The 25,738-nt window shown below is 35.5% G+C and overlaps 1 protein-coding gene across 1 annotated transcript in view; it reads left to right on the forward strand.

The window, feature by feature from the left end:
• The window catches only part of LOC149784335 (uncharacterized), a 107,876-nt gene that overhangs the window by 30,148 nt on the left and 51,990 nt on the right, over positions 1–25,738 (forward strand). Inside the window, exons 5-6 of the mRNA XM_089932378.1 lie at positions 21,287–21,399; positions 25,424–25,481. Of these exons, the coding sequence (XP_089788504.1) occupies positions 21,287–21,399; positions 25,424–25,481 (171 nt within the window). The remainder of the gene's footprint in view (positions 1–21,286; positions 21,400–25,423; positions 25,482–25,738) is intronic.

Consider the following 25,738-nt stretch of genomic DNA (forward strand, 5'->3'; position numbering starts at 1 on the left):
GCTCAGAATTATAAGAATTTATTTTTGACTGAAAAACTGTCAAATTTCTGAATTCTGAAGGGTAATATGCCTGTCAAAATCATGAAAATCGTCCGATTTGCTAATTCGGAAGGGTAATATACCTGTCAAAATCATAAAAATCAACTGAAATTCACAAGCAAGTATTTTTTGTGCACAAGCAACAGTAAAAATATTTTATTTATATATATCTTTTATGCATATCATCCGATTTGCTAATTCTGAAGGGTAATATGCCTGTCAAAGTCATGAAAATCGACCGATTTGCTAATTCTGAAGGGTAATATGCCTGTCAAAATCATGCAAATTCAGTAAAAAAAAATATATCTGCAAAGAATTTTATTTTTTCCTGACAGACCCTGATTTCCAATTAATCAGACGGGTATTATATATGTACCAGCATGTGAAAGTTTTTATTCACGACAAGCAAACACTTGAAAACTACATCAAAGAGGTGTTTATGCAGTCCCCGGTCAGCACAATTGATTTAGTTATTGATGTATTATACTAATTTTTTATTAACGCAGGAACAGTTAGATGAACTGCGGCAAAAACGTATTTGTGTGATCACATGTAACAGAGATCAGATTTTAAATTACGCGCATTCCTGCATTACATTTGATCGGCTTAAGGAAATGTTATTTAACTCTGCAGATCAGATTGATACAAATGCAGATGATGCAAGTGAAAATAACTTATCAGATTGATTGATGTAGGTCAGATTGATGCAGGTAAAAAAAATCATGCAGGTCAGATTGATGTGGGTAAAAAAAATATTTTTTTTTTCTGTCAGTGCGAGACTGACATTCTACTTTCAATTTCATTTCCACGTACCTGACTTCATTTCCCAGTAATTTCATCAAGGGGGTTTAACTCACGATCTGATATAATTTTTCTCAACTGTCTTGCACACATATGAATTACCTTCCTGGCTTCGTATTCTTCAGACAGTGCTGACCTAATTTTTTCGATTGCACAAGGGGGACAAATTCATCTAGTTGCTGTTCTTCTATTTTAGCTAGTAATTTGTATAACTCTGTCTGGATTTTTTTTTATAAATTTATACTGAGCAGGCAAAACATACCGACCTTCCAATTTAGCCTCATATAGTGCTTCAAAATCAGACATAATTTTTTTAGGATTTAATTCATCAGATATATTAATTTTGTTTTCTTCTAATTTTTTAATAGCAACAGTTACATCATTGATAATTTAAAAGAAAAAATAAACAGCAGCCTTGATGAGCGGTTATCAATCATGAGTCTTGCACTGACTTTTTCACGAGGTCCTTTCAGACTTTTTGTCCCAAGATTTTATCTCGGAGATTTTTGTCTTACAGATCATTTCTTGTCGATTCTCGGCATCCTTCGTGATCATGGCCGCATTCTTTCTGAATGAGACCCATGTGACGTAGAGCTTTCTGCATCCAAGGCAACTGTTTATTGGGGGGGGGGCATTCACAAACATACCTCCAGCGAATTCTCTAAGCGAAAGTGAGGGGAAATGTTAGAGTATTCAGAAGGCTGTCTGTGTACTTTTCATGTACATACCCCCCGGATTAAATCCCAGGGGTGAAAAAACGTCACCCCCACGATTTGACGTGGAGGAGGATATGTACATAAGGGCCCTTGCTGGAGCCCCCCACTTATAAAAGCCGTATTTATTGGCACCACCGACATAATGTCCGTTACGAGATTCAATCCGTTGGCAGTGACAAAGTCAGGGACGAGAGTCAGCTGAACTAACCACTACACCAAGGTCTCATCTGATGATATAGGATTTAAAAATTATCATATAGGGAACTATTGACAGAGCTGCAGCTGAATTCTGAACTATATTCTAAACTGCTGAAGTTCTGAACTAGATTTTAAGTTCTGAACTAGATTTTAAATATTACTGTGAAAATAACATTTACCTGACAATTGTTGATTTTATCAAACGCGGAAGTGTTAATGCGAAAATAGACTGCTGCTAGTGTGTATACATTAAGACGGTTACAATTGGCTGTAAAAATAAAAAAACAGTTCTGCCCGCCGCTGGATAATGCATATTACCTTTACAGGTAATGATATGTGTTGTGCAATCTCCTTCATGAAATCACCTTGATGAAACATTTACCTGTACTGACAATTGTTGATTTTATCAAATGCAGAAGTGTTAATGCGAAAATAGACTGCTGCTAGTGTGTACACAGTAGGATGGTTACAATTGGCTGTAAAAAAAACCTGTATACAGTTCAGCTCGCTGGATAATGTATATTACCTTTACAGGTAATGACCTTGACGAGTCAAGGGGATAACTGCATCTTTGACTTTTACACAGCCGCTGCAGAGTTATCTACGTTATCTGCATCTACATAACGAAATAAAATCCAGCTATTAAATTTGTATGAAAACATTGATTTGATTCTATTTTCTGCAACAAATTGGACCGAATGTGGGTGAATACCGAAATACTTGCCAGCCACTTACATTGACTTAAATATTTTTTCTTCACCGGTGTTTATGTTGAAAGATCTGACAACTCTAGGAATTTTTACAAATTTACCAGTACTTCCTCGTGCAGAATTTTTGCTCTGTGTGATGGCTTGTAGGTTAGATAAATTATTGTTAAGTTTTTGTCCGTCAATGTGATCGATCACAAGACCGTCTTCGATCTCTCCGTAAAAAACCTCGAATACAACTCGATGATTATAACAGGTTTTCTTTCCAACTCTGAACTTTAGATAACCAGAATTATTAACAGCACGAACTGTTTTTTTTGACCTACTATTTCTAATTGTGCCATCGCGTGACACTTCGTAATTCTTGATGATAGGGTGTGGGACAAATTCCTGGTTCATTTTATATAATAATGTCATTTGTGTAATTTATAATTTGTCTGAAACCTAGTTATATAATTGCGCTCACATTTCAGCACATTATTGTTATTCTTTTTGTTATAATATCTTTTAAGTTCACAGTATCTTTTCCCCCTGCAACCTGCGCACAATTGTGTTTTACCCCTGACCCCAATACCACATCACAGACACGGTATTGGTCCTGAACTCCCCCTTCGGATGCTTTGGGAATGTTCCCCGCAGAATTCTTTTCTACAGGATTTGTTACAAGGAGTTACAGAGCCTATCTTGAGCCACTTGCACTGATTCATTATATATATATATATATATATATATATATGTATTTCTTATTTAAATGTTTGTCTTAAATATAATATGGAAGAGTTTTGAGAGATTATCTGCAATCAAACCCTGGAAAGCTTCTAGATTTGATCTTGACAGGCTAACCCCTGATTCGTTGAAGGCGAGCTCTGGCTGGTCTGTTTGATATTATCAGAGATGCCAAAAAAGAATTTCGTGATGATGGAGCATCTCACGTGGTCCACGTTCAAAATTATACACAGCAACAATGTCAAGGATGCTACAATGAACGATACACGAGCGAAAACAATTATCGATTACCTCAATCAGAAATATCATTTCAGTTTATTGTGCAGGCGGATTCCAATACATGGATTATCCTTGACAAACGTGACCCTGTCCTTGCTAATGGAAAAACCGCTCTGTTAAGTAAAGATTCCAAACCAGGAATGCTGACTAGGATTGACAAACCATATTACGCTCGAGCGTATCCTGTGACCACGGTCATTTATGGAATCTATCAGCTAAATGATAGACCTAACATTAATGATCTTACCCACATGAGATTTTCAAAGCTGAATTGTGTAGCCGAGCAAGTAATAGAACATTTTACAAATGCGAAGCGTGGAAACGGTTTAACTGATCTACGACGTGAAAAAATAAACAAATGGGCTGAATCGTTTAAGGATACAGGAGTGTCAATAAACGATATCGCTGAGTTATCAAGTAAATTAAAATTTCCAATGGTAGTAAAAACATTAACAGGGGAGGTTTAATATGAATCAGTAAATAAGTCAATGGGAGCGCCAATTGAAATTATTGACCATAACTCTCACGCTTGGACCTCCGTGGTAACAATATTTCCACGAAATCATGTTGTGAGATATTTGTAAGACCTAACGGCGAATTATATCGTAAAGAATCTCTCCATGAAGAAATGAGAAAACTCGCACAGCGATACTCAGAAAATACTGAGCAATTATTAACTAATTGTTTTACAGTCCCGTCAATTGCTGCCCATGCCGCGAGAGAGAAAAATTCATGGAGACCAACACATGCTGAGTTCCTTGAAGATGTCCAGAATAGTTGTATCGAATACGGACATGGCGGTTTGTGGAACACCAAGTATAATATCAGCGAGATGATTTCCGTGGACATGACCACGTGTTATCCTGGAAGTTTTCTTGGGATGGGCGAGTGCGCCGGATATTTTAAAAGATTTGGTCATCCTTGTCATGAGATGGTAAGAGTATCGATTAATGGTCCATTACCCGATTTTTCCCTGACAGGATTTGCTCGTGTAATGTCATTTGAATTCACTATGAATCTTCATCTGATTTGTTATGTTTGGTTTGGCAGACACTTGTCGGAGAAACGTTGGGTGCCAATAGTGTTATTATGATATATGCTTGACAGTAAAATATTGATATCGTTGGTTGTCAGTGAAGCAATTATATCGTACCGAAAACAGACTTCGGTTTGGTTACCAACACCGGAGCGTATCAGTCTCGATGAAGTCATCGAAGAATGCAAACAGGAATATCCGGACCTACCCACGGATGTCATTGTTAATGATGCCTCTAATATTCTTAAGATTAAACTCAGCAACAGTGAGAAAACAGCAAAACATATCGGTAGAAGAATAATCGGTAAATTTACTCAGGGTGGTGCATATGATCATAAACGACATCACTCACGATTGATTATGGATGATGTTAAACTAGATTTTATAATTAATGATACCACTGCAAGAAATATACTTTGTAATCGGGAAGATGCTTACTTGTCTGACGGAACAAAGTTGGGCACAATTGTTAGTTACATTGATGGAGAATCGCCTCAGTACACCCATTTAAGATCTTCGATGCTTGCTTATGTTTCTATAAATTTGCTATCGATGATAAATAGATCTCTTGACACTGCAGTTAGAGTTGCAACAGATTCATTTTATATCGATAAAAAATATTAAGAATTACTGGCTCGTTTCACAAGCAATGATGAATCATGGAGTTCATGGAGAATAAAAAAGGAAATGTTATATTGCTATTGTGAATCCGCTGATGTTGCGGTTAAAGATAGTTATTGTAAATCAGAATTATCAGTAACGTCGAATGCACCATCTGGGTATAATCCAGTATTCAGACACAAAACCGTTTATTTGAACGGGGCAGGTGGCTCTGGTAAGACAACTCAAGTGATCAAATTATTTTGACAGAATTCAGATATGATTGTGCTAACACCAACACACAGACTTGCCAGGGAGATGAAACAACGAGGAGTCAATTCTAGTAGTACTTATCACAACTTTCTCAAATACAGCGGTGGTGTGTGGACTTAAGATCGAATGGGGGAGAAATATATTCCAAAGGTTATTATCTGGGATGAAATATGTACGGTACCATTAGAAATATTAAGAACATTTCTCAATTGATTATTAACAAAAAATAGAGCTGTGATAATGTGCGGCGATCACGGTCAGCCACCTCCGTTTGTTGGACCATCCCCACACGATTGGTTGAAGAATTTTGTTGATTATTATGAGCAGATAACTGATGATCATAGATCTCTCGATGCAGAATTAAAGGTATTTAAAACATTAATCAGACTACAACCGAATAAAATTCAGTGTGAAATTATGTGCAAGGTGATTTCAGAAACTTCCTTGAACAACTTTTGGAAAACGTGGAGACCAAACGATTTGATAGTGGCAAGTAGAAAGATAGTCAGAGACACACTTCAACAGCAGTTATTTCAATTACACAAGAAAAAGTTTCCAACGTTACCAGTACCATTGTGTTATAGACCAGCTGATACGCGGTTACAGAATATCGACGTTGATATACCAGGACAGTCAGGGAGGAAGCAGAATCTTGTGCTGAATGATACTGTTACAGTTGATGTCAATGTTGTTGAAGATGCACTGCGCGCCGATAAAGTTGTTTGGATCATTGATGATCGAATCGAGTGGTCAGACTTAGTTTATTTGGCTGTGTCCAGAGTCAGAAGAATATCTCAACTGCGAAGGATTGTCTTGGATGAGTCAATGGCTGATGAAATTAATAATGAAACAACAATGATATAATAAGAAAAAAATTAGCTGGTTACAAACAGAGTGACAAAAAAAATAATTGAGAATTTGACCTTAATGTTGAATGTATCATGACACTGAAACAACAGCAGAATAATCATTGTGCAAGCTGTAATTGTATAATGTTGTGCCAGTATTCGAGTAAACACCCAAGACAATTCACCGTAGATAGAAAAGATAACAACCGTGGTCATACACGAGAAATGTGATGCTGACCTGTCTCGAGTGCAACCGGCGTAGAGGTGCTAGTTAAGTGATTTGGGTGGTAATTGTGTGTCCTCGGGAATTACCTGTAATTGTTCACATGTAAACCCACGTTGAGGAGCAGTTGAATCCAGTCTGTAGATTGCTGGTCTACCAGTAGATCTAGTTATGTTAGCTATCTTGTGTGTCGTGATGCTCCAAATAGGATCAGTCGCTCTTTTTTTACCCTTTTCAAGCTCACCTGGTTCATATAAATATCTCACAGTGACATCACACAGTATCGGCTGTGTTGAAAAATCACGTTGTTGTGGTATATGTTTTTTGGATATTGCGTTAATAGGTTTCATATTGGTTGTTCGAGTAATTTCATTATTTAATGCAGCTATCACACCTGGTAATCTTGCGACCCATTCGCGTGATTTCTTGTCCTGAATGAATTCCTTTGCGTATTGACATCCAAATAACTGCTCAGCAAGTGTTCAATTAAATCGTTCAACAATTGCCTGATCACAGTGATTTTCAGTATGTCCTCGTCTGATGCCAACGTTATGTTGTTTCATCAATGATGATACTGCACCCTGAAATTCTTTGCCAGGATCAACTTGTAATAGATTTGGCCATTGTAGAGGTCCTTGTTGATAAATTCGTTCAAAAGCATTGGCTACTTCAGATGCTGTTTTAGTCGTTAATGGTTCCACATCTTTGTATCTACTTGCAACATCAACTACAGTTAACGCGTATTTATATGTTATTTGACGTCTTCGGATTTTAATGGTATCGTGTGGCAGAAATAATATGTCAGCCTGATGAACTTCATTAGGAACACTAACACTGAAATGCGCAGAATGAATTTGTTTAGGCGGTGGTTGGTAAATTTGCCATATTGCCTGTTTGGATAACCAATTTTTAGCAGTATCGCGCATAACTTTTGCTGCTTCAGTGAGTTTACTAATTGCTGCGCTACCCCTCCAATATTCTCTTGGGGAATAATAAATCGACTCCATTATAATTAATTACCAGCACCTAGCGCTAATTTACCTTTCATCGCGGATTTTATTAACCAACTAGCTAATTTTTCCTTGAGAGATTTATCAGTGATGGAATTTAACGCGTGAATTAATTTCACATCTGCGAGATGTCTATGCTGCAGATCTTTACTTTTATAAGCTACATCATGAGCATGACATGCTTATCAATAGCGCTTATCGGATACTTACCTGGTTTTGGCTGATCTTGGTCATCAAGTCTGATATCAAGTCTGGTTCCAGGGCCGCAGTAACTATATCGTGGAAGATGTTTTTCTCCTGGGTATTTAGCCCACGGAGTCCCCGGTAGTTTTCCTAATTTTGCTGCAATATCACCTCCATGTTGCTTTTTTTTTTACTTGATTTTGACTTTGGTTTTGGTTTTTCACCTGACTTGCCAGTGGAGATAAATTTAAATTTCTTTGTACCGCATCGTTCACACTTGCCCGTAACCGCAGATCTATTATTTTTTGTTGTAATGGTTGTTAAATCACTTGTTGGCGTGCATGCCCTGCATTTCACACAGTATAAATTCATATTCTTTTTATATATTTTCTAATGGAAATCACTGACTTTTCTGCTACAAGGAAACGAGAACCAGTTAAGCATCACGCAGCTCTACCAAATTCTGTTCATATGATTATTATAGGTCCATCTGGAAGTGGCAAGACGCAGTTATTACTTAATTTAATAATGAAGTGGATGAGGTGGGATAAATTATATTTGGTAGCACCATCTGTTGACAATCAACGATGCTATGAAGTGTTAAAAGATTATAATGAAAGCGCAAAATCGTTAAGTGGAGATGATGTTGAATTTATAACTGACATTAATGAAGCACCAAGTATTGATTCCATTGACGGGTCAATTAACAATTTAGTTGTTTATGATGATGTAATGTTGGATAAACAATCAAATCCAGCTGGGATATTTTTCAGAGGTAGACACAAAAACACAGATGTCATTTATGTAACCCAGCGGTATACACAGATCCCTAAAGTGATCAGGGATAACTGTAATATTCTTACTGTCTTTAACGGAGTTGATACTCACACGTTACGAAATATTCATCAGACCAGGTGTAATGGTGATATGGACATAAATAAATTTTAAAATTTCTTTAGTCGTGCTAAAATAACCCCGCATGGATTTATGACAATAAACTTACACGATCCTAGAACACGGTATCGAATCGGGTTAGATAAAATTTTTAATTCATAGCAGCAGGGAGGGCGATGCTCTCAACGCGTCACCGACACTATTGCGTATTTTCTTAAGTTAATCGAAGAAAAAACCTATCACCAAAACCAATTTGTCGTTGACGAAGTCGCTTTACGCTGAATATCGCATTTTTTTTAAACGATTTTTGCAACCCCAGGAAGTCGTATTTTGTGAAAATATGGGTGAACTAATTAGAGCTGGTTCGCCCCCACCCGCTGCTTTTTTAAAAATTTTAATCTAATTCAGTTATGCTAAAATATAATTTTCTCATGAAAATTAACATAATCAATCAAAACAGTCTTTTCCTATTGCACAAGTCACTGTGTTGACTTGTCTGTTTTTCCACCCTTTGTCAGATCCTATATATGGTGAAACTCACAGGTGCTCAGTATATCCCATAATGTTTGTTTTTTAGAATAAATCTGGCGTGTTGCCAAATTGTAATGACAATATGAAACAAGTTTAACTAAAGTATTGAGGTCACTTACATTCCAGTTTCTAGCTCTACTGGTGATACGCCAGAAGAGCCTGTCGGATGGCCTGGTATCTGTTGTCATCAATCTATTTGTTAGTTCTGTTTCATAATTACTACTCCAAGACCATCTAAACTATTTAGAGAATTGACACAAAACTTTACACATAACACATTCCAAGGTCTAGATTGTCCTAAATGAAACTGGTGCTGCTTCAAACGTCCGGTGTAACCATCAATGAAAATCTTGCTATTGCTACTCCTCTTACTAGATGGAAAATCAAATCAGCATGGAGTTTTCATCATAGAGACTTCATATAGTAAAGCTGTTGCTAAACGAGCATTATACCGATGTGACATCCATTAATGATAGCCACTATGGCAGCCATCTATAAAAACTTTTTATTGCTACTCCAGAAGAATGGATGGTCATGATGTCTAGTTGGTTTTAAAGTTTGAACAACCGGCAACAAAACTGGATGTTTTCTCTATGTTGTTTTTGCGAATTCCGTACACCAGTTAGACCACATAGTGTTCTTTTCCTCATCATAATTCATCCATTCCCTCTCTTTTGTCCATGTCTTTCGAAACGTTTCATTATGCTTTTACCTATCATAAGAATTATTCCTGTCTTTCATGTCATTTTCATTCAACTTTTGCTTTTTCTCTGGTGGCTAAACACTTTCTATAAAATGCCATGTTTTGCCTGTTTTTTAAGGAGGGAATTGTGCCAAGTGTTGAAATACGAGATGTTACAGTATAGCTGATGTGAATTAGTTAAAGTGAGAAAAGGAATGGCACAGTGTCCTTTATATTAGAAAGTCAGAGCAAGAAACACGTTTAAAAACATGTGCCTTTGCCCAAGCTTCCCCATAACTTAAATGGCCTCTCCCTAATAAAGACTTGACTTCAGTGGATGTTCTGCAGGATCAAAGCAGTGGCTATTGTAAACACTGTTATAAAATATTAGCATCAGAAGATAATGTTAGTTTCAGCGTGGAAAAGGTGTGTTCCCATTAAACAAATCCATCTGACTCGTTGCGATGTATTTAACAGCTCCAATTACGGTCTCATCATTAATAGTGTAAATTTGGTAATTTTTCCTAATTAATCAGACCTCAATGTATTGCTGAAATTAATAATAAGGAGGAAAATTTTCAAATCTTAGAAGCCCATGCTCAGAGATTTTAATTCCCAACAAATATACAGCATCTGCTTGGATATCTTCCCATATTATTTGTTCATTCTTGTAAGGAAAAAAAAATATAAAAACTATTCTTATCATCATAGAAAAAGTAGTTGTATGGAAAGGATGTGTCAATAAAGTAATCGTAATAAATCGATCTAAGTCTTATAATTATTTCGATGCAAATGTAAAATATGCAGTTTTCCAATTGTGAGTGTTTGGCAAGTGAGCCCCAAAATTTTTTTAAAAATAATTACACAAACAAACATGCAAACTAATTTCTTTGAATAGTTTTTGCCATGTTCATTTGTGTGGTTTACCCATTTGTAGTTTGTCACTGTGGTCAATTGAATAAAGTGTAATACCACGTCATTTTTTATTTAATTCGTTATCAGACTAATTAGGATCAATTACCCAAGTCGCATTGTTAATGACAGGACCATAATTGGCACTGTTAAGCGAAATACACAAAATCGGATGGCTTCTAACGCACATTTTCGAGGCAGAAATTGACTTCATCCTTTCATGCTAATATTTTATGACTGTGTTTACAATCGTCATTGCTTTGATTCTACAGAACATCTGCTGAAGTCAAATCTTTATTAGGGAATGGCAAAAACCAAGCGCTGAATGTTGATAACCGAAACTTACTAGCCTATCGGACTATTAACATTGTGAAAGTTACTAGTTCAACCGGAAATCTACTACCCTCGGGCTAGCGGACTACCGATAATTTCAAGCCTTGGATAGTCCCATCAGTATAGAGTTGTCACCAAAATGCATCAACATCAAGTATTGATGACAGCCAGATTGGTAATATCCTCCAGAATTGATAGTCACATCAGCATAGAGTTGTCACCAAATTACATCAACATCAAGTATTGATGACAGCCAGATTGGTAATATCCTCCAGAATGGATAGTCACATCAGCATAGAGTTGTCACCAAAATACATCAACATCCAGTATTGATGACAGTCAGCTTGGAAATATACTCCAGAATGGATAGTCCCATCAGCATAGAGTTGTCACCAAATACATCAACATCCAGTATTGATGTCAGCCAGCTTGGAAATATCCTCCAGAATGGATAGTCCCATCAGCATAGAGTTGTCACCAAATACAACATCCAGTATTGATGACAGTCAGCTTGGAAATATACTCCAGAATGGATAGTCCCATCAGTATAGAGTTGTCACCAAATACATCACCATCCATTATTGATGACAGCTTGAAAATATCCTCCAGAATGGATAGTCCCATCAGCATAGAGTTGTCACCAAATACAACATCCAGTATTGATGACAGTCAGCTTGGAAATATACTCCAGAATGGATAGTCCCATCAGCATTGAGTTGTCACCAAATACATCACCATCCAGTATTGATGACAGCTTGGAAATATCCTCCAGAATGGATAGTCCCATCAGCATAGAGTTGTCACCAAATACAACATCCAGTATTGATGACAGTCAGCTTGGAAATATACTCCAGAATGGATAGTCCCATCAGCATAGAGTTGTCACCAAATACATCACCATCCAGTATTGATGACAGCTTGGAAATATCCTCCAGAATGGATAGTCCCATCAGCATAGAGTTGTCACCAAATACAACATCCAGTATTGATGACAGTCAGCTTGGAAATATACTCAAGAATGGATAGTCCCATCAGCATTGAGTTGTCACCAAATACATCACCATCCAGTATTGATGACAGCTTGGAAATATCCTCCAGAATGGATAGTCCCATCAGCATAGAGTTGTCACCAAATGCAACATCCAGTATTGATGACAGTCAGCTTGGAAATATACTCCAGAATGGATAGTCCCATCAGCATAGAGTTGTCACCAAATACATCACCATCCAGTATTGATGACAGCTTGGAAATATCCTCCAGAATGGATAGTCCCATCAGCATAGAGTTGTCACCAAATACAACATCCAGTATTGATGACAGTCAGCTTGGAAATATACTCCAGAATGGATAGTCCCATCAGCATCGAGTTGTCACCAAATACATCACCATCCAGTATTGATGACAGCTTGGAAATATCCTCCAGAATGGATAGTCCCATCAGCATAGAGTTGTCACCAAATACAACATCCAGTATTGATGACAGTCAGCTTGGAAATATACTCCAGAATGGATAGTCGCATCAGCATAGAGTTGTCACCAAATACATCACCATCCAGTATTGATGACAGCTTGGAAATATCCTCCAGAATGGATAGTCCCATCAGTATAGAGTTGTCACCAAATACAACATCCAGTATTGATGACAGTCAGCTTGGAAATATACTCCAGAATGGATAGTCCCATGAGCATCGAGTTGTCACCAAATACATCACCATCCAGTATTGATGACAGCTTGGAAATATCCTCCAGAATGGATAGTCCCATCAGCATAGAGTTGTCACCAAATGCAACATCCAGTATTGATAACAGTCAGCTTGGAAATATACTCCAGAATGGATAGTCCCATCAGTATAGAGTTGTCACCAAATACATCACCATCCAGTATTGATGACAGCTTGGAAATATCCTCCAGAATGGATAGTCCCATCAGCATAGAGTTGTCACCAAATACAACATCCAGTATTGATGACAGTCAGCGTGGAAATATACTCCAGAATGGATAGTCCCATCAGCATAGAGTTGTCACCAAGTACATCACCATCCAGTATTGATGACAGCTTGGAAATATCCTCCAGAATGGATAGTCCCATCAGCATAGAGTTGTCACCAAATACAACATCCAGTATTGATGACAGTCAGCTTGGAAATATACTCCAGAATGGATAGTCCCATCAGCATTGAGTTGTCACCAAATACATCACCATCCAGTATTGATGACAGCTTGGAAATATCCTCCAGAATGGATAGTCCCATCAGCATAGAGTCGTCACCAAATACAACATCCAGTATTGATGACAGTCAGCTTGGAAATATACTCCAGAATGGATAGTCCCATCAGCATAGAGTTGTCACCAAATACATCACCATCCAGTATTGATGACAGCTTGGAAATATCCTCCAGAATGGATAGTCCCATCAGCATAGAGCTGTCACCAAATACAACATTCAGTATTGATGACAGCCAGCTTGGAAATATTTGTTATTGCTACTCCAAGAAGATTAGTGGGTCTGGGTTTAGGACATTGGTATTTCCCATGAAAATACTTTGCCTATCTGACGTTTACCACATCCTTATTTTATTTTTAGTAACAGATTTTATCTTGTAATCAACTTGGAACTTTCTGGAAGGAAAATTCCATTAAGTCATAATATTTCTAGAAAACACTAATTATGACCTAGGTCAGGTAGAGGGGTTTATAATCTTATTAACCTGATACATTACTCATTTCTACAATAACATCTGATTAAAGCAGAAATCAGTCTTATTATTGTGTCCAGTATTTCATTTGAGTGGAATTTATTTATTTAAATTAATTTTTTCACTGAAAATAAAAAGTGCACTTAAATATTATTCTTGTACAGAAACATTAACTTCAAATTATAGTGAGGTCAAACAGTAACATCTTGGACTATATTAATGTAATCAATTGGAAAACTGCTAGTACATCATCACAATTCAGGTCACTGTTGCATTAGTACATTAAAGACTACAGGCACATCAGTGCCTTCAACATTGGATCTTATTTGAACACCGCTGGAATTTAATTAAAACTGTATTCATTAGAACTGGTAATAGAACTTATTGGACTATTTGGGGTTTGATTTGCAATATTATAAGTTCTCTTAAACATTTCATTTTTTATTCTAGGGAACTAAATTAAGTGTTGAATTTTAAAAAATATGTTGGTTTCGTTCTTTTCTATTACTTTGTTTGACCAGAGTCTTAATAGTAGTCATTAGTCTGTTACATTATCTGGGCTTTCATTTTTTAACCCAACAGATAAACTTTACCCAGGTTCACGTCTTTTACAGTATTCAAGTGTCGAGCTCAAAGGTCAAGTCTGGCTATTTTAATAGGGTGGTAGTTATTGGATTTATAGTTAAGGACATCCTTGGAGAATATTGATAGTGACATGAAAGCCAAGATATTAAATTTGCATGTACTTTGTTCTGTTGAATATAAATCAGTCTAGACAAGCATTCATATTAAACTAAGTGTGAAGCAAGAAAATCTTGACTGTTGCTAAAGGGAATATAATATTGCTTAAATATTTCATCAGAATCTATAGAGTTTGATCAGACTTCTTGTGATAAATATTAAAGCAGGCCATAGCTGCTTTTGGTTACTGTGTGGTGTCATTAGCCATTCCAGAAGGTACTTAACCATAATACAGAATATCAAAATAGCTTAACATCCCTTGCTAAAACTGATAAATATGAAGACCATCTTTTGATGGAATGGAGTAGGTGTGATCGCAGATCAGGGACTTTGCTGTTTGCAGATGGATTAGACTTTTAAGTGAATATGTATGATACTTATCACACTTGTCCATTGGTAGAATTAGCATCTTACACTACTCACACATGTCCATTGGTAGAATTAGCATTATACACTACTCACACATGTCCATTGGTAGAATTAGCATCTTACACTACTCACACATGTCCATTGGTAGAAGTGTCTTATTAGCATCTTACACTACACACACATGTCCATTAGTAGAAGTGTCTTATTAGCATCTTACACTACTCACACATGTCCATTGGTAGAATTAGAATCTTACACTACTCAGCCATGTCCACTGGTAGAAGTGTCTTATTAGCATCTTACATTAAACACATGTCCATTGGTAGAATTGTCTTATTAGCATCTTACACTACTCACACTTGTCCATTGGTAGAATTGTCTTAATAGCATCATACACTACTCACACATGTCCATTGGTAGAATTAGCATCTTACACTACTCACACATGTCCATTGGTAGAATTGTCTTATTAGCATCTTACACTGCTCTCACATGTCCATTGGTAGAATTAGCAGCTTACACTACTCACACATGTCCATTGGTAGAATTGTCTTATTAGCATCTTACACTGCTCTCACATGTCCATTGGTAGAATTGTCTTATTAGCATCTTACACTGCTCTCACATGTCCATTGGTAGAATTAGCATCTTACACTACTCATAATAATAATAATAATGAGGACTTTGTATAGCACCTAATCTTTAGAAGCTTTAAGCGCTTCACAACATTAGACAACACCTATAAAATAAGAAACATAATAATATTATTATAAAAACAAACAAGATGAAATTAGAAAAACATTAAAAAATAAAAAACATGCTGAGAATATTTCAGGTAGGAAACCTTATTAGGTCTTTAAGTTTGTTCTTGCAGTCGAAATAGGTGAGTTTTGAGAGCCCTCTTGAATGTGATGACTGTGTCTTTGTGTCTAAGTTCAGTGGGCAATTCATTCCACGTTGCTGGGCCCTGGTATGCAAAAGAACGTTGTCCATATGACTTTGTTTTGATAGTGGGAATAATGAGTATACGATTGTCAGAAGAGGAGCGTAAGTATCTTGCTGGTGTGTACACATGGGTGAGGTCAGATAGGTATGTTGGACTAGAGTCCGACAGTGAAATGTAGCACAGAGAACAAATTTTGTGTTTGATTCTGGATCGAATGGATAGCCAGTGTAGGGTACAGAGCAGCGGGGAGGTGTGCTCTGATCGTGGTACTCTAAATATGATCCAAGCAGCTGTGTTTTGAACTTTTTGAAGTTTCTGGAGTAGATATTGAGATGAACCAGACATAATTGAGTTACAGTAGTCCAGTCTTGAAAGTACTGATGAACACACAAGTGTTTTAGTGGCATCAACTGAAAGATATTTGCGAATTGAGCTGATGCATCTCAGCTTAAGATATGAAGCCTTGCATATGTTCATGACATGTTGGTGCAATGTGAGAGTACTGTCCAGATGACATGATAAGACACTTCTACCAATAACATGTCCATTGGTAGAATTGTCTTATTAGCATCATACACTACTCACGCATGTCCATTGTTAGAATTAGCATCTTACACTACTCACACATGTCCATTGGTAGAATTGTCTTATTAGCATCATACACTACTCACGCATGTCCATTGTTAGAATTAGCATCTTACACTACTCACACATGTCCATTGGTAGAATTGTCTTATTAGCATCATGCACTACTCATGCATGTCCATTGGTAGAATTAGCATCATACACTACTCACATGTGTCCATTGGTAGAAGTGTCTTATTAGAATCTTACACTACTCACACATGTCCATTGGTAGAATTAGCATCTTACACTACTCACACATGTCCATTGGTAGAATTGTCTTATTAGCATCATGTACTACTCACGCATGTCCATTGGTAGAATTGTCTTATTAGCATCATACACTACTCACACATGTCCATTGGTAGAAGTGTCTTATTAGCATCTTACACTACTCACACATGTCCATTGGTACAATTGTTTTATTAGCATCTTACAGTCCTCACACTTGTCCATTGGTAGAATTGTCTTATTAGCATTATACACTACTCACACATGTCCATTGGTAGAATTAGCATCTTACACTACTCACACATGTCCATTGGTAGAATTGTTTTATTAGCATCTTACACTACTCACACTTGTCCATTGGTAGAATTATCTTATTAGCATTATACACTACTCACACATGTCCATTGGTAGAATTAGCATCTTACACTACAACAAAGAGTGTTATATTTTGGATTAATCTTAATGTCTGGGATTTTAGGTGGTGTTTAGATTTTACTTGGTGAACTCTTTACCAAAATGATAAAACACAAAACTACTGATTTAAGCATTACTCAAAGGCTTTAAATGAGACTTGGATTCATAAATTATAAACACCAATGAACATGAATACATGCAGTCTGCTTCTTCTAAATCAGACTTTAGAAAGATACATGGTGCTACTCTGTCTAGAGTTTACACAGGGTTCGTATGGTCTTTGAAGGTCGTTTAGAGTTTGGGGAAAATGAGGTAGCATTTTCAAGGCCTTGAAAGTTTGGGAAAATCGAGCAGATCACCCTGAGGTCTTTAAACATCTTTAAAAATTGAAATAAACCCAATTTTTTTAATTTCTTTCCATAATCACTATAAAATAAATTTGTCCAAGGTTGTTAGATTCGGATGTATAGTCTGACTAAACCAACCCATTTGTTTGTATCCCCCTACTGATTTCAATAATCGAAACCTTTAATGTGATAAAAAGTGCAAGGAACTTAGTCAATTCATTCATTGATTTATAACTTCTAACTTGACTGTGAGTAGAGTGGCCCTAACATCATCAAAATCTCTGCGTTTCATGCTTAACGGAAGTTTTCAATATAATAGACGGACATGCTCGAGATCATTTCCAGTTCCAGGACAAGGCCATTTTTAGCAAAGGGGTGTGTGCACATCTACCGATGTACGTACATGTCGTTTGCTTCTGATATTTACAACATCGAATTAAGCAAAGGAAAAGAATGACAACAACATATTTGCCTTTCATGTGGTTTTAACAAGCGGTTCAATTTCTACGTTTATGTATGCAAAGGGATATAATTCCAAACTCTCAACATTATGGGAATTTACAGAACTATCCGGCAATTACCAAGTAGGATGAACTATGTCATTATGTTTTCTGATGGAAATAAAGTAGCAGATAGTGTACGCAATATTGCGCCATGTTAATATGGAAAGTTTGTTAAGCAAGCATGGTGCAGGCTTAGGTTATAAATTTTAAATCAGTGATTCAATTGACTTAGTTCTGTGCACTTTTTATCACATTAAACATTTTCGTTATTGAAATGGATGGTGGGGTTACAAACAAATGGAGATGTATAGATAGACACTAGTCCAGTTTTCCTGGTTTCTTTCTTTTGATGACCGGTTCAGTTTCATTGCTGCCGCAATAACAAAGAAGCATTTGTTTGGCCATCCAAAGTTGGCCTTCACGGCGACTTAAATAACACATGCACTCTTCGTCAAAGCAAGCCGGCTACACCCTTCATCAAAGGCAGTTAGCACCATAACTATTGTCAGCACATTTTTTGTTTTCTAATTTCATGGTGTTTGTTTCTCGTAATTATATCATTATATATGTTTTTAGGTGTTATCTTATGTTGTAAAGCACTTAGAGCTTCTAAAGATTAGGTGCTATACAAGGTCCTCATTATTATTATTATTATTATTTAATCTCAGATAAAATTGCCTGAGGTCGTTAGTTTCGGATGTAGTTGGTTTTCCTGGCTTCTTTCTTTTTATGAATTGTTCAGTTTGATTGGACGCGTACATCAGCTTTGCCCAATCAAAATGTTCATTACATTAGACTGTTCGGCCAGTTGAATTTTGGTTACATGGAACAAGCACTTACTCTATGTAGAAAGTGCAAGAAAGTAATACACACTCGAGGATTCAAAATTTGTTCAGTCGATTTAAGTCTTCAGTTTTGTTTCACCTCATGTTTGAAAATGCCAGGTCTTTGCTCTGTCAATGATATCAGGCTTGAACAAGAAAAAATACAAAGAATGGCTGAAAAAGGATAAAACAGTCCCAATGTGATTTAATATTAACTCAGTTAGGAAAATTAGTGGATGAAGTTATCCAATCGGACAGTCATCCCATGAAATGCTTCAATAGAACAGTTGACAGCCTTGATGAAGTGTTTTATTCTGTCCTTTCCAAAAGAAAGGAATATAGTGAACTTTGGAATGTTGTTGTTGTCGCATGGGCAGGCAACAGTGGAGAGAGGATTTTCTGTCAACAAACATGTATCTGTTGAGAACCTCAGCAGAGAAAGCCTTAGCTCAGAGGTTAATCATTGACACAATGAGAATAGCAGGTGGACCTTTGGAAATCATCATTATCAATGAAATGATGACAAATGCCTCCTCTGCAAGACATAAGTACCATGCCTATCTGGATAAGAAGAAAGCAGAGTAGGAGCATGAGGAGAAAATCAGAAAAGGAAAGAAACAGGAATTAGCCATGGATGAAGTGGAAAAACTTAAAGCCAGAAAGCTGCATCTTGAAGCTGACATTGCTAGCCTACATGCTTCCTCTGTTCAGAAGACACAAGAAGCAGAGTTAAAAGGACTCATTGTGCTTGTCACAGTCAAATGCTCTTAGGAGAAGAGCAGAGGAAAAGATGACAGCAGTTACTTCTCATTCCAAAATGATTGAAGAGAAAAAAGAGCATCTATAATATGCATTTAAAGCAGTGCTGATGCCTGATAAGAGAACAGTTTATTTTGTATTAAATCTGATGCATAAGTTACATATTTCTGAAATAACAGTGAATGTAAACCTATCTTCCAGATCATTATAAAGCAATTTTAGGAAATTAATTATAGTTTGGATTTCATCATTAAACAGTATTGTAGTATTTTGCGTTCGTTGTTTTCTCATATAACCTGTATACAAAATATTAGTGAAAATAGGTCATGGAAATCTAATGTTTGTGGTCTTTGAAAGTTTGGGGAAAGTCTTTGAATTTATCATTCAGAGTTAAGTATGAACCCTGTTACATACATGTAGCTTGCATTGCTGAAGTATAAAACCAGAGGTTGAATAAAATACTTTATTCATTATTTTTTGATGGATTTCATGGTTAAAGTAAACCACAAATTTGAATATGCAACAAACAATAATTCTTATGTGGAATGTAAGTGCCAGTAAACTGTGATTCATATGTGGAAACTAAGATTCCCCATTATATGAATTTATGTACCATCAAACAATTTAAGTATCAACACTGATTCTTATATGAAGACAGTAGGATTTCCTCCTCATTCTTTGAATATAAGTACACAAAAATTGATGATTATATGGAAACAATAGGATTTTCTCATTGCATGAATTTAAATACCAACAAACAATGATAGTTATCGGTATGTAGAACCAATTTTAATCCATCCTCGATCCATGAATATAAATACCAACAAACACCAATTATGTGGAAACAATAAGATTGCCTCATTTCCATGAATTAAAGTGCTAACAATGATTCATATGTGGAAATACTAGGATTATCCCCCCCCCATGAACAACCAGAAGTAGTACCAAAAATGTAATTCTTTTCCCTAAACCATGAAAATTGATGCACATGAAAATAAATGAAATAACAGTATCACTTCCTGAAAAGTTGTTTCGAGGCTTTCTGTATAAGAAGATGATGATCATTATATTGTACAGTAATTTGTATTTTTAGTGATAAATTGTATATGAATAAAGAGAAACCATTATCTAATGTATCAGCCATACTGTATCTAAATTTACACCAAAGAAGTAGTTGCAGGAGCTATAGCACTGCTACTATTATTACAAACTCCTGTACCTTTATTACTGCCACTACTTCTATTATTATTATTATTATTCATAAACTACATTATATAACTTTTTGATGAGGGTAAAGTCTTGGGGTATAAAATAAAATCTTGCCAGTTCTCAACATAACACCAAAATCTAGGGAAAAAATATGAGAATAGATGTTTTGCATGATGGTGAGTGAGTTTGTACAAATAAATGTTCAAAATGTGCATGTGCCAAGTCAGTAGAATACAATATAGGTTTACAATTTGTCATTCTGATTTTCACTCACGTATGCTAGTGTTTGACTGCATATTTTATTCCTTGTGTGCATTATGACTCCCATGATGCAGCTTAGTCATATTTGACATAATTCTCTGTTTGTGTGATAAAAGGTTTTTTAACAAGGAATAGGCATAGCATTGTCATAGTGCCTTTTTTGTGGACGGTTTCCATTTGGCCGTTCACTAGTGTCATCTGTGCATATAGTGAAGCTTTCATTGGCTTGTGATTGGGGTAGTTTTTGTCACAGTACATTAAATTTGTTGGGACAGTCCTTCTGACCCAGATATCTCTGCCAACTGTTCTTGTATTGGGCTATGAAATAGATATCAGAGGGTGAATAATCTTGGGCCTTGATTTCCTAGGAATGATGACCAGCAGTGCTCAGTGTGTGATAGCCTTAGAAAGACACTGGACACAGTTAACCAGGCATACAAACAGGGACTTGAAGAAAAAGAAAAGCTTGTCAAGTATTTAGGTAATACTTTTTTTTCCAATTCAGTATCTCAGCCTTCCTCCTCAGAAGAGGGCCACTTTCACCATACACTACTCAATTTTTGCTGTTATTTTCTCTGTTGTTTTAAAGTTAGAAATTTAAAGTGGAATACTATTTTTTGTTGCTCTACTTTAATGCACTTAAGACCTCAGTATTGAAGTTAAATTTGGAATTAAAGGTTCAGTTTAAAGATCTTTCATGTCCACTCATATCTGTCCATCCTGACCTTGGGAGTGCAGTATATCCATCTGACAAAACGAGTTCATATTTTCCCATACAAATGCACTAACCTTTTTATTATATGCTCATTTTCTTATTCTACCTAATGCTTAATTATATTAACAAAATACACTACAAGAAACAAAGTAACTGAATGTATGCCGTATTCCAAACTAAATACACAAGCACAGATTCATCATTACACAACAACATTATTACTGAGCACATAACTCCGCCCAAATATATGTGCATGCTTAACATAAATTTCAAAAAAGAAAATGCCTTGTCTAGTAAAAATTGAAATTTGGAGTCATATTGTGAATGAATTTTGGTGGTTTTCTCTCGATTCTACGAAATTTCATGATTATGGGCTGGATTTATATGTGACAATTCCACATGAAATACAATGGAGGGAGAAGCGTGTTGACGTCTGCAAATGTGTTTCTGTTTCTGCCATTGAATGTTTGAATTCTTAATGTGGGAAAAATATGAAGTCTTTCAATTGCATTTATCAAAAAAGACTATGGAATTTAATGCTTATTTCATTTTGAGTGCAGTAAGGAGAATGTAATTGCACTTATATTTGAAAGTTGGAAGAGTTGCATGGCTCTGGGTCTGACAATGCCCTTTTGATGGTTGGGAAGAACAGAGGAAAGTATTTTGAAGAGCTTGATTTCAGTAGAGCTTTAACAAAATTGAGCTTTGAGCAGGCAGAAAGAGAGGTTGATATTTGAGTGTTAAGTAAATATTGAACAACAGCTGTTTCACCCTCCCGCTATTTTTCCCTACTCCCCCTGTATTTTTGATGACCCCCTGATAAAATCCTGGCAGCATCTCTGTGTGCTACCTGCATAGATTCATAGGGCTATTTTTTACAGCTGTTTAAATCATTTTTTATTTAAGCTAATTTAACTAAACCTTAACTTGAAAAGCAAAGTTGTATACGTAATGTAAATTGCCTGATTACCTTTCATGACTTTATTGCAATTTGATAAACCTTTTCTAAACTTTTGAACTATTTAGGAATGATAGCTTGTTGGTCCACAGTAGGGCATATGCATTTCACTAACAATGGTAAACACCACATGAAGGGGCAGAAAAGTAAGCCACCATTTGAACATTGCTGTATGTGTGTGTGTGTGTGTGTGTACTGTCTACTGTCAGAGGCTAGTGCTTGCTGAAAAGAGGCTGTGAAAAGCATTTCAGACTTTAATTGTTCATAAATATTACTTATTACATATGTTCAGGTGCTACTGTGATAATAAAGACAGTTTTAACATAAAATATGTGTTAAGTATTAATTTCCTGTCATTTCTGAAAACATCACATTCCAGACAGATCAAAATACGACATTGCTTGTCTACATAAAAAAAAGTAAAATAGCTTTTTTATCATTGTAAGTACATACAACTATGGAAATTTGGTACTTATGTATTCTGATTTCTAACCTGTAAATATTGTCTTGCTGGTTGGCAAAAAAATGTTAATTTTTTTATCACCCCACTGTTACATAAGATATGTCTCGCTGTTTACATGATGTTCAATAACTTGCCCTGTTATAATACTATCAGTAAATTAAACAGTAAGATGTTCATTGTGGAGTCATTTTATATTTTGTTTTTTATTTTGTTTGAATAAAGAAAACTTAATACATTTATATATTCAACATTTGACAAATTTATGAATTTATAGACAAACCATCTGTGTCTGTCCACTTTCACCAGATGTGAGTAAAATGTTTGGTTCTGTTTTTACTGAAAACTCAGACAGTTGCACACATTCAATTTGTACATGGCACAAATGCTATCCTGTAAAAAAAACATCATGTAACCTATCAGAGGCTTTTTACAGTTGATGCTTGCTAAGGATGTTACATGAACCTGTATGTTACGTGATGTGAAAAAATAAGAGTTCTTTAAATGGGTAGCACATAGACTTAACATAAACTTTTTATCTTTAATTAGAAATACGTCTTGACCATTAAACTGAAAGAATTCAGTGAGAAAACGTGATTTTTTTCTTGGCACTCTTGAGATGGTTGTTTATGATTGACTTTGAAACCAGTCTCGTATGATTTACAGACTGGAAGTGTTTGTCCACATTATGATGTTGTGCATACACAGCTGTAATGTTAATAACATAACTGAAATTATACACCAATTTATCCTAATGACATGCCTGAAAGTGGCCTAAATATTGACATTGCTCCTTTTACAGTACAATCGAAATTTTTATTTCTGACCAACCAGTGTGCAAATCACATAACATTGACATAAGGAAAATATCATAAAACTTGATTACTCTTTAACGTATATTATTTTTAGAGGATACCACTTACATGCACCTAATTTAACAGAAATACCACATTTCCAGTTAAAAATTGTGTATGATTTGATTACTTCTAATTAACATGTGTTTCCTGTATACCATTTATGGAATAGAATTGGCAGACATTGTACATGATTCTTGTCTTTTGTCTAGGAAAGTTGCACAGTATAATATTGCTTTGATTAAAATCAGATTTTGAAATAATTTACATTGACGTAGTACTGTCACGAGATTGTATAGCAACAGCAACAGCAGCATCAAAATCAACAATAAGGACCAAATTGTTGATATCAGGTGCTTAGTTCAGAAGTCACCCTGAGCAAGTTGGCATGCCACAACATAAAAGCCTAGAGGCGCATAAAGAATCAGTATATACATTGTAATTGAAAATAATGCAACAAAATATAAATATAGGACTGTATTAATTTTTTAAAATATATACATACATGTACTAATACATTACAGACCCAACATACTAAATAATTAATACTTTATACAAAAATATTTGTATTTAGATTTGGCAGCCAACTTTTTAAAGAAAGTTTGAAAATTAAGGGGCAATGAAGAAGCTGAATACAGAATATTATCAACATAACAGTGCAGTTGCTTCCAGGACCAAACCTGTCAATTGCTGACTCCCAAATATTTTATGAAATTTAAATTGAGAAATAAAATTTTGTTTGTCCATTTTTATTATACAAGTTACATATTCTACCATAATAAAATTTTAATACAAATTTAATGGAACATTAAAGAATGATGTATCTTTTATTGTTTTGTGCTAAGTGCAAATGGTCAATAACATCTTTAAAAAAAAATACCAAGAAAATGTTTCCATGAGCATGTGTGTAAATGCCTAATGTTTGAAGTTGTTACTTGATGAATTATGAGTAAGTGATGGACACGTTTTATACACATCTTAACCATAAAGATGCTGCTGATGCTGCTTTTATTCATTATATAGTAGTTGTAATCAATTCATGTTAATTATTATTCAGATAATAAAAGAAATCATCAGTTAAATATCTAATTTGTCAATCCTATTATGTGAGCTACAAGTAAACGACCACAATGACAAACATTATTTTGAAAGGAAAGCTGACAGTTATCTTCCAACTGTTATTTTATTGGATACAAGATACTAGATCATGGATCCATAACTAATTGATGTAAAAATGAAACATTTAAAATTTGGGGTACTTGTCCTACATGACTGGCTGAAGAGCATATTTTATGCCACTTAGAAATAATTCATCTTAAAGAAGAATTGTTTTATTATCAATCAAGATATTATGTTTGGATATTTTTCAGCAGTTAAATCAACACTAAAGTTTTCTATCAGTGACGACTCTACTTGTAATTTGTTTCAACATGAAACTTCTGCAGATTCTTTATATATTATTATAGCATGCTATGAAAAATAAATACTAAATTCAAATATTGTTGTTGATAATTGCAGAGACACAGATTCAGGAGATGTCAGGGAAGGGCTCATTGAAGACTGCCAATAGACAGAGGTATTGATTAAAATCTTGTATTTAATGTATGATAAATTTATTGTTTAATATCAATACATTACAGTGCTTGTTATTTTTGTTTAGCTTATAGATAGAAATTACCCTCATCTATATGATAAAATTCCATGAGGTGGAAAAGTCTGGAATGTCCAGAACTAGAATTGCACAGTCTTCTCACCTGTGTCATAGGCTGATGTGCAGTATACTTCATCCTTTTTTAGGACATGTTGGATTGGTTCAGTTAAAAAAATTCACTT

This window comes from Sinohyriopsis cumingii, chromosome 14 (assembly GCF_028554795.1).
Source record: "Sinohyriopsis cumingii isolate HCF-2022 chromosome 14, ASM2855479v2, whole genome shotgun sequence".
Taxonomy (NCBI): domain Eukaryota; kingdom Metazoa; phylum Mollusca; class Bivalvia; order Unionida; family Unionidae; genus Sinohyriopsis; species Sinohyriopsis cumingii.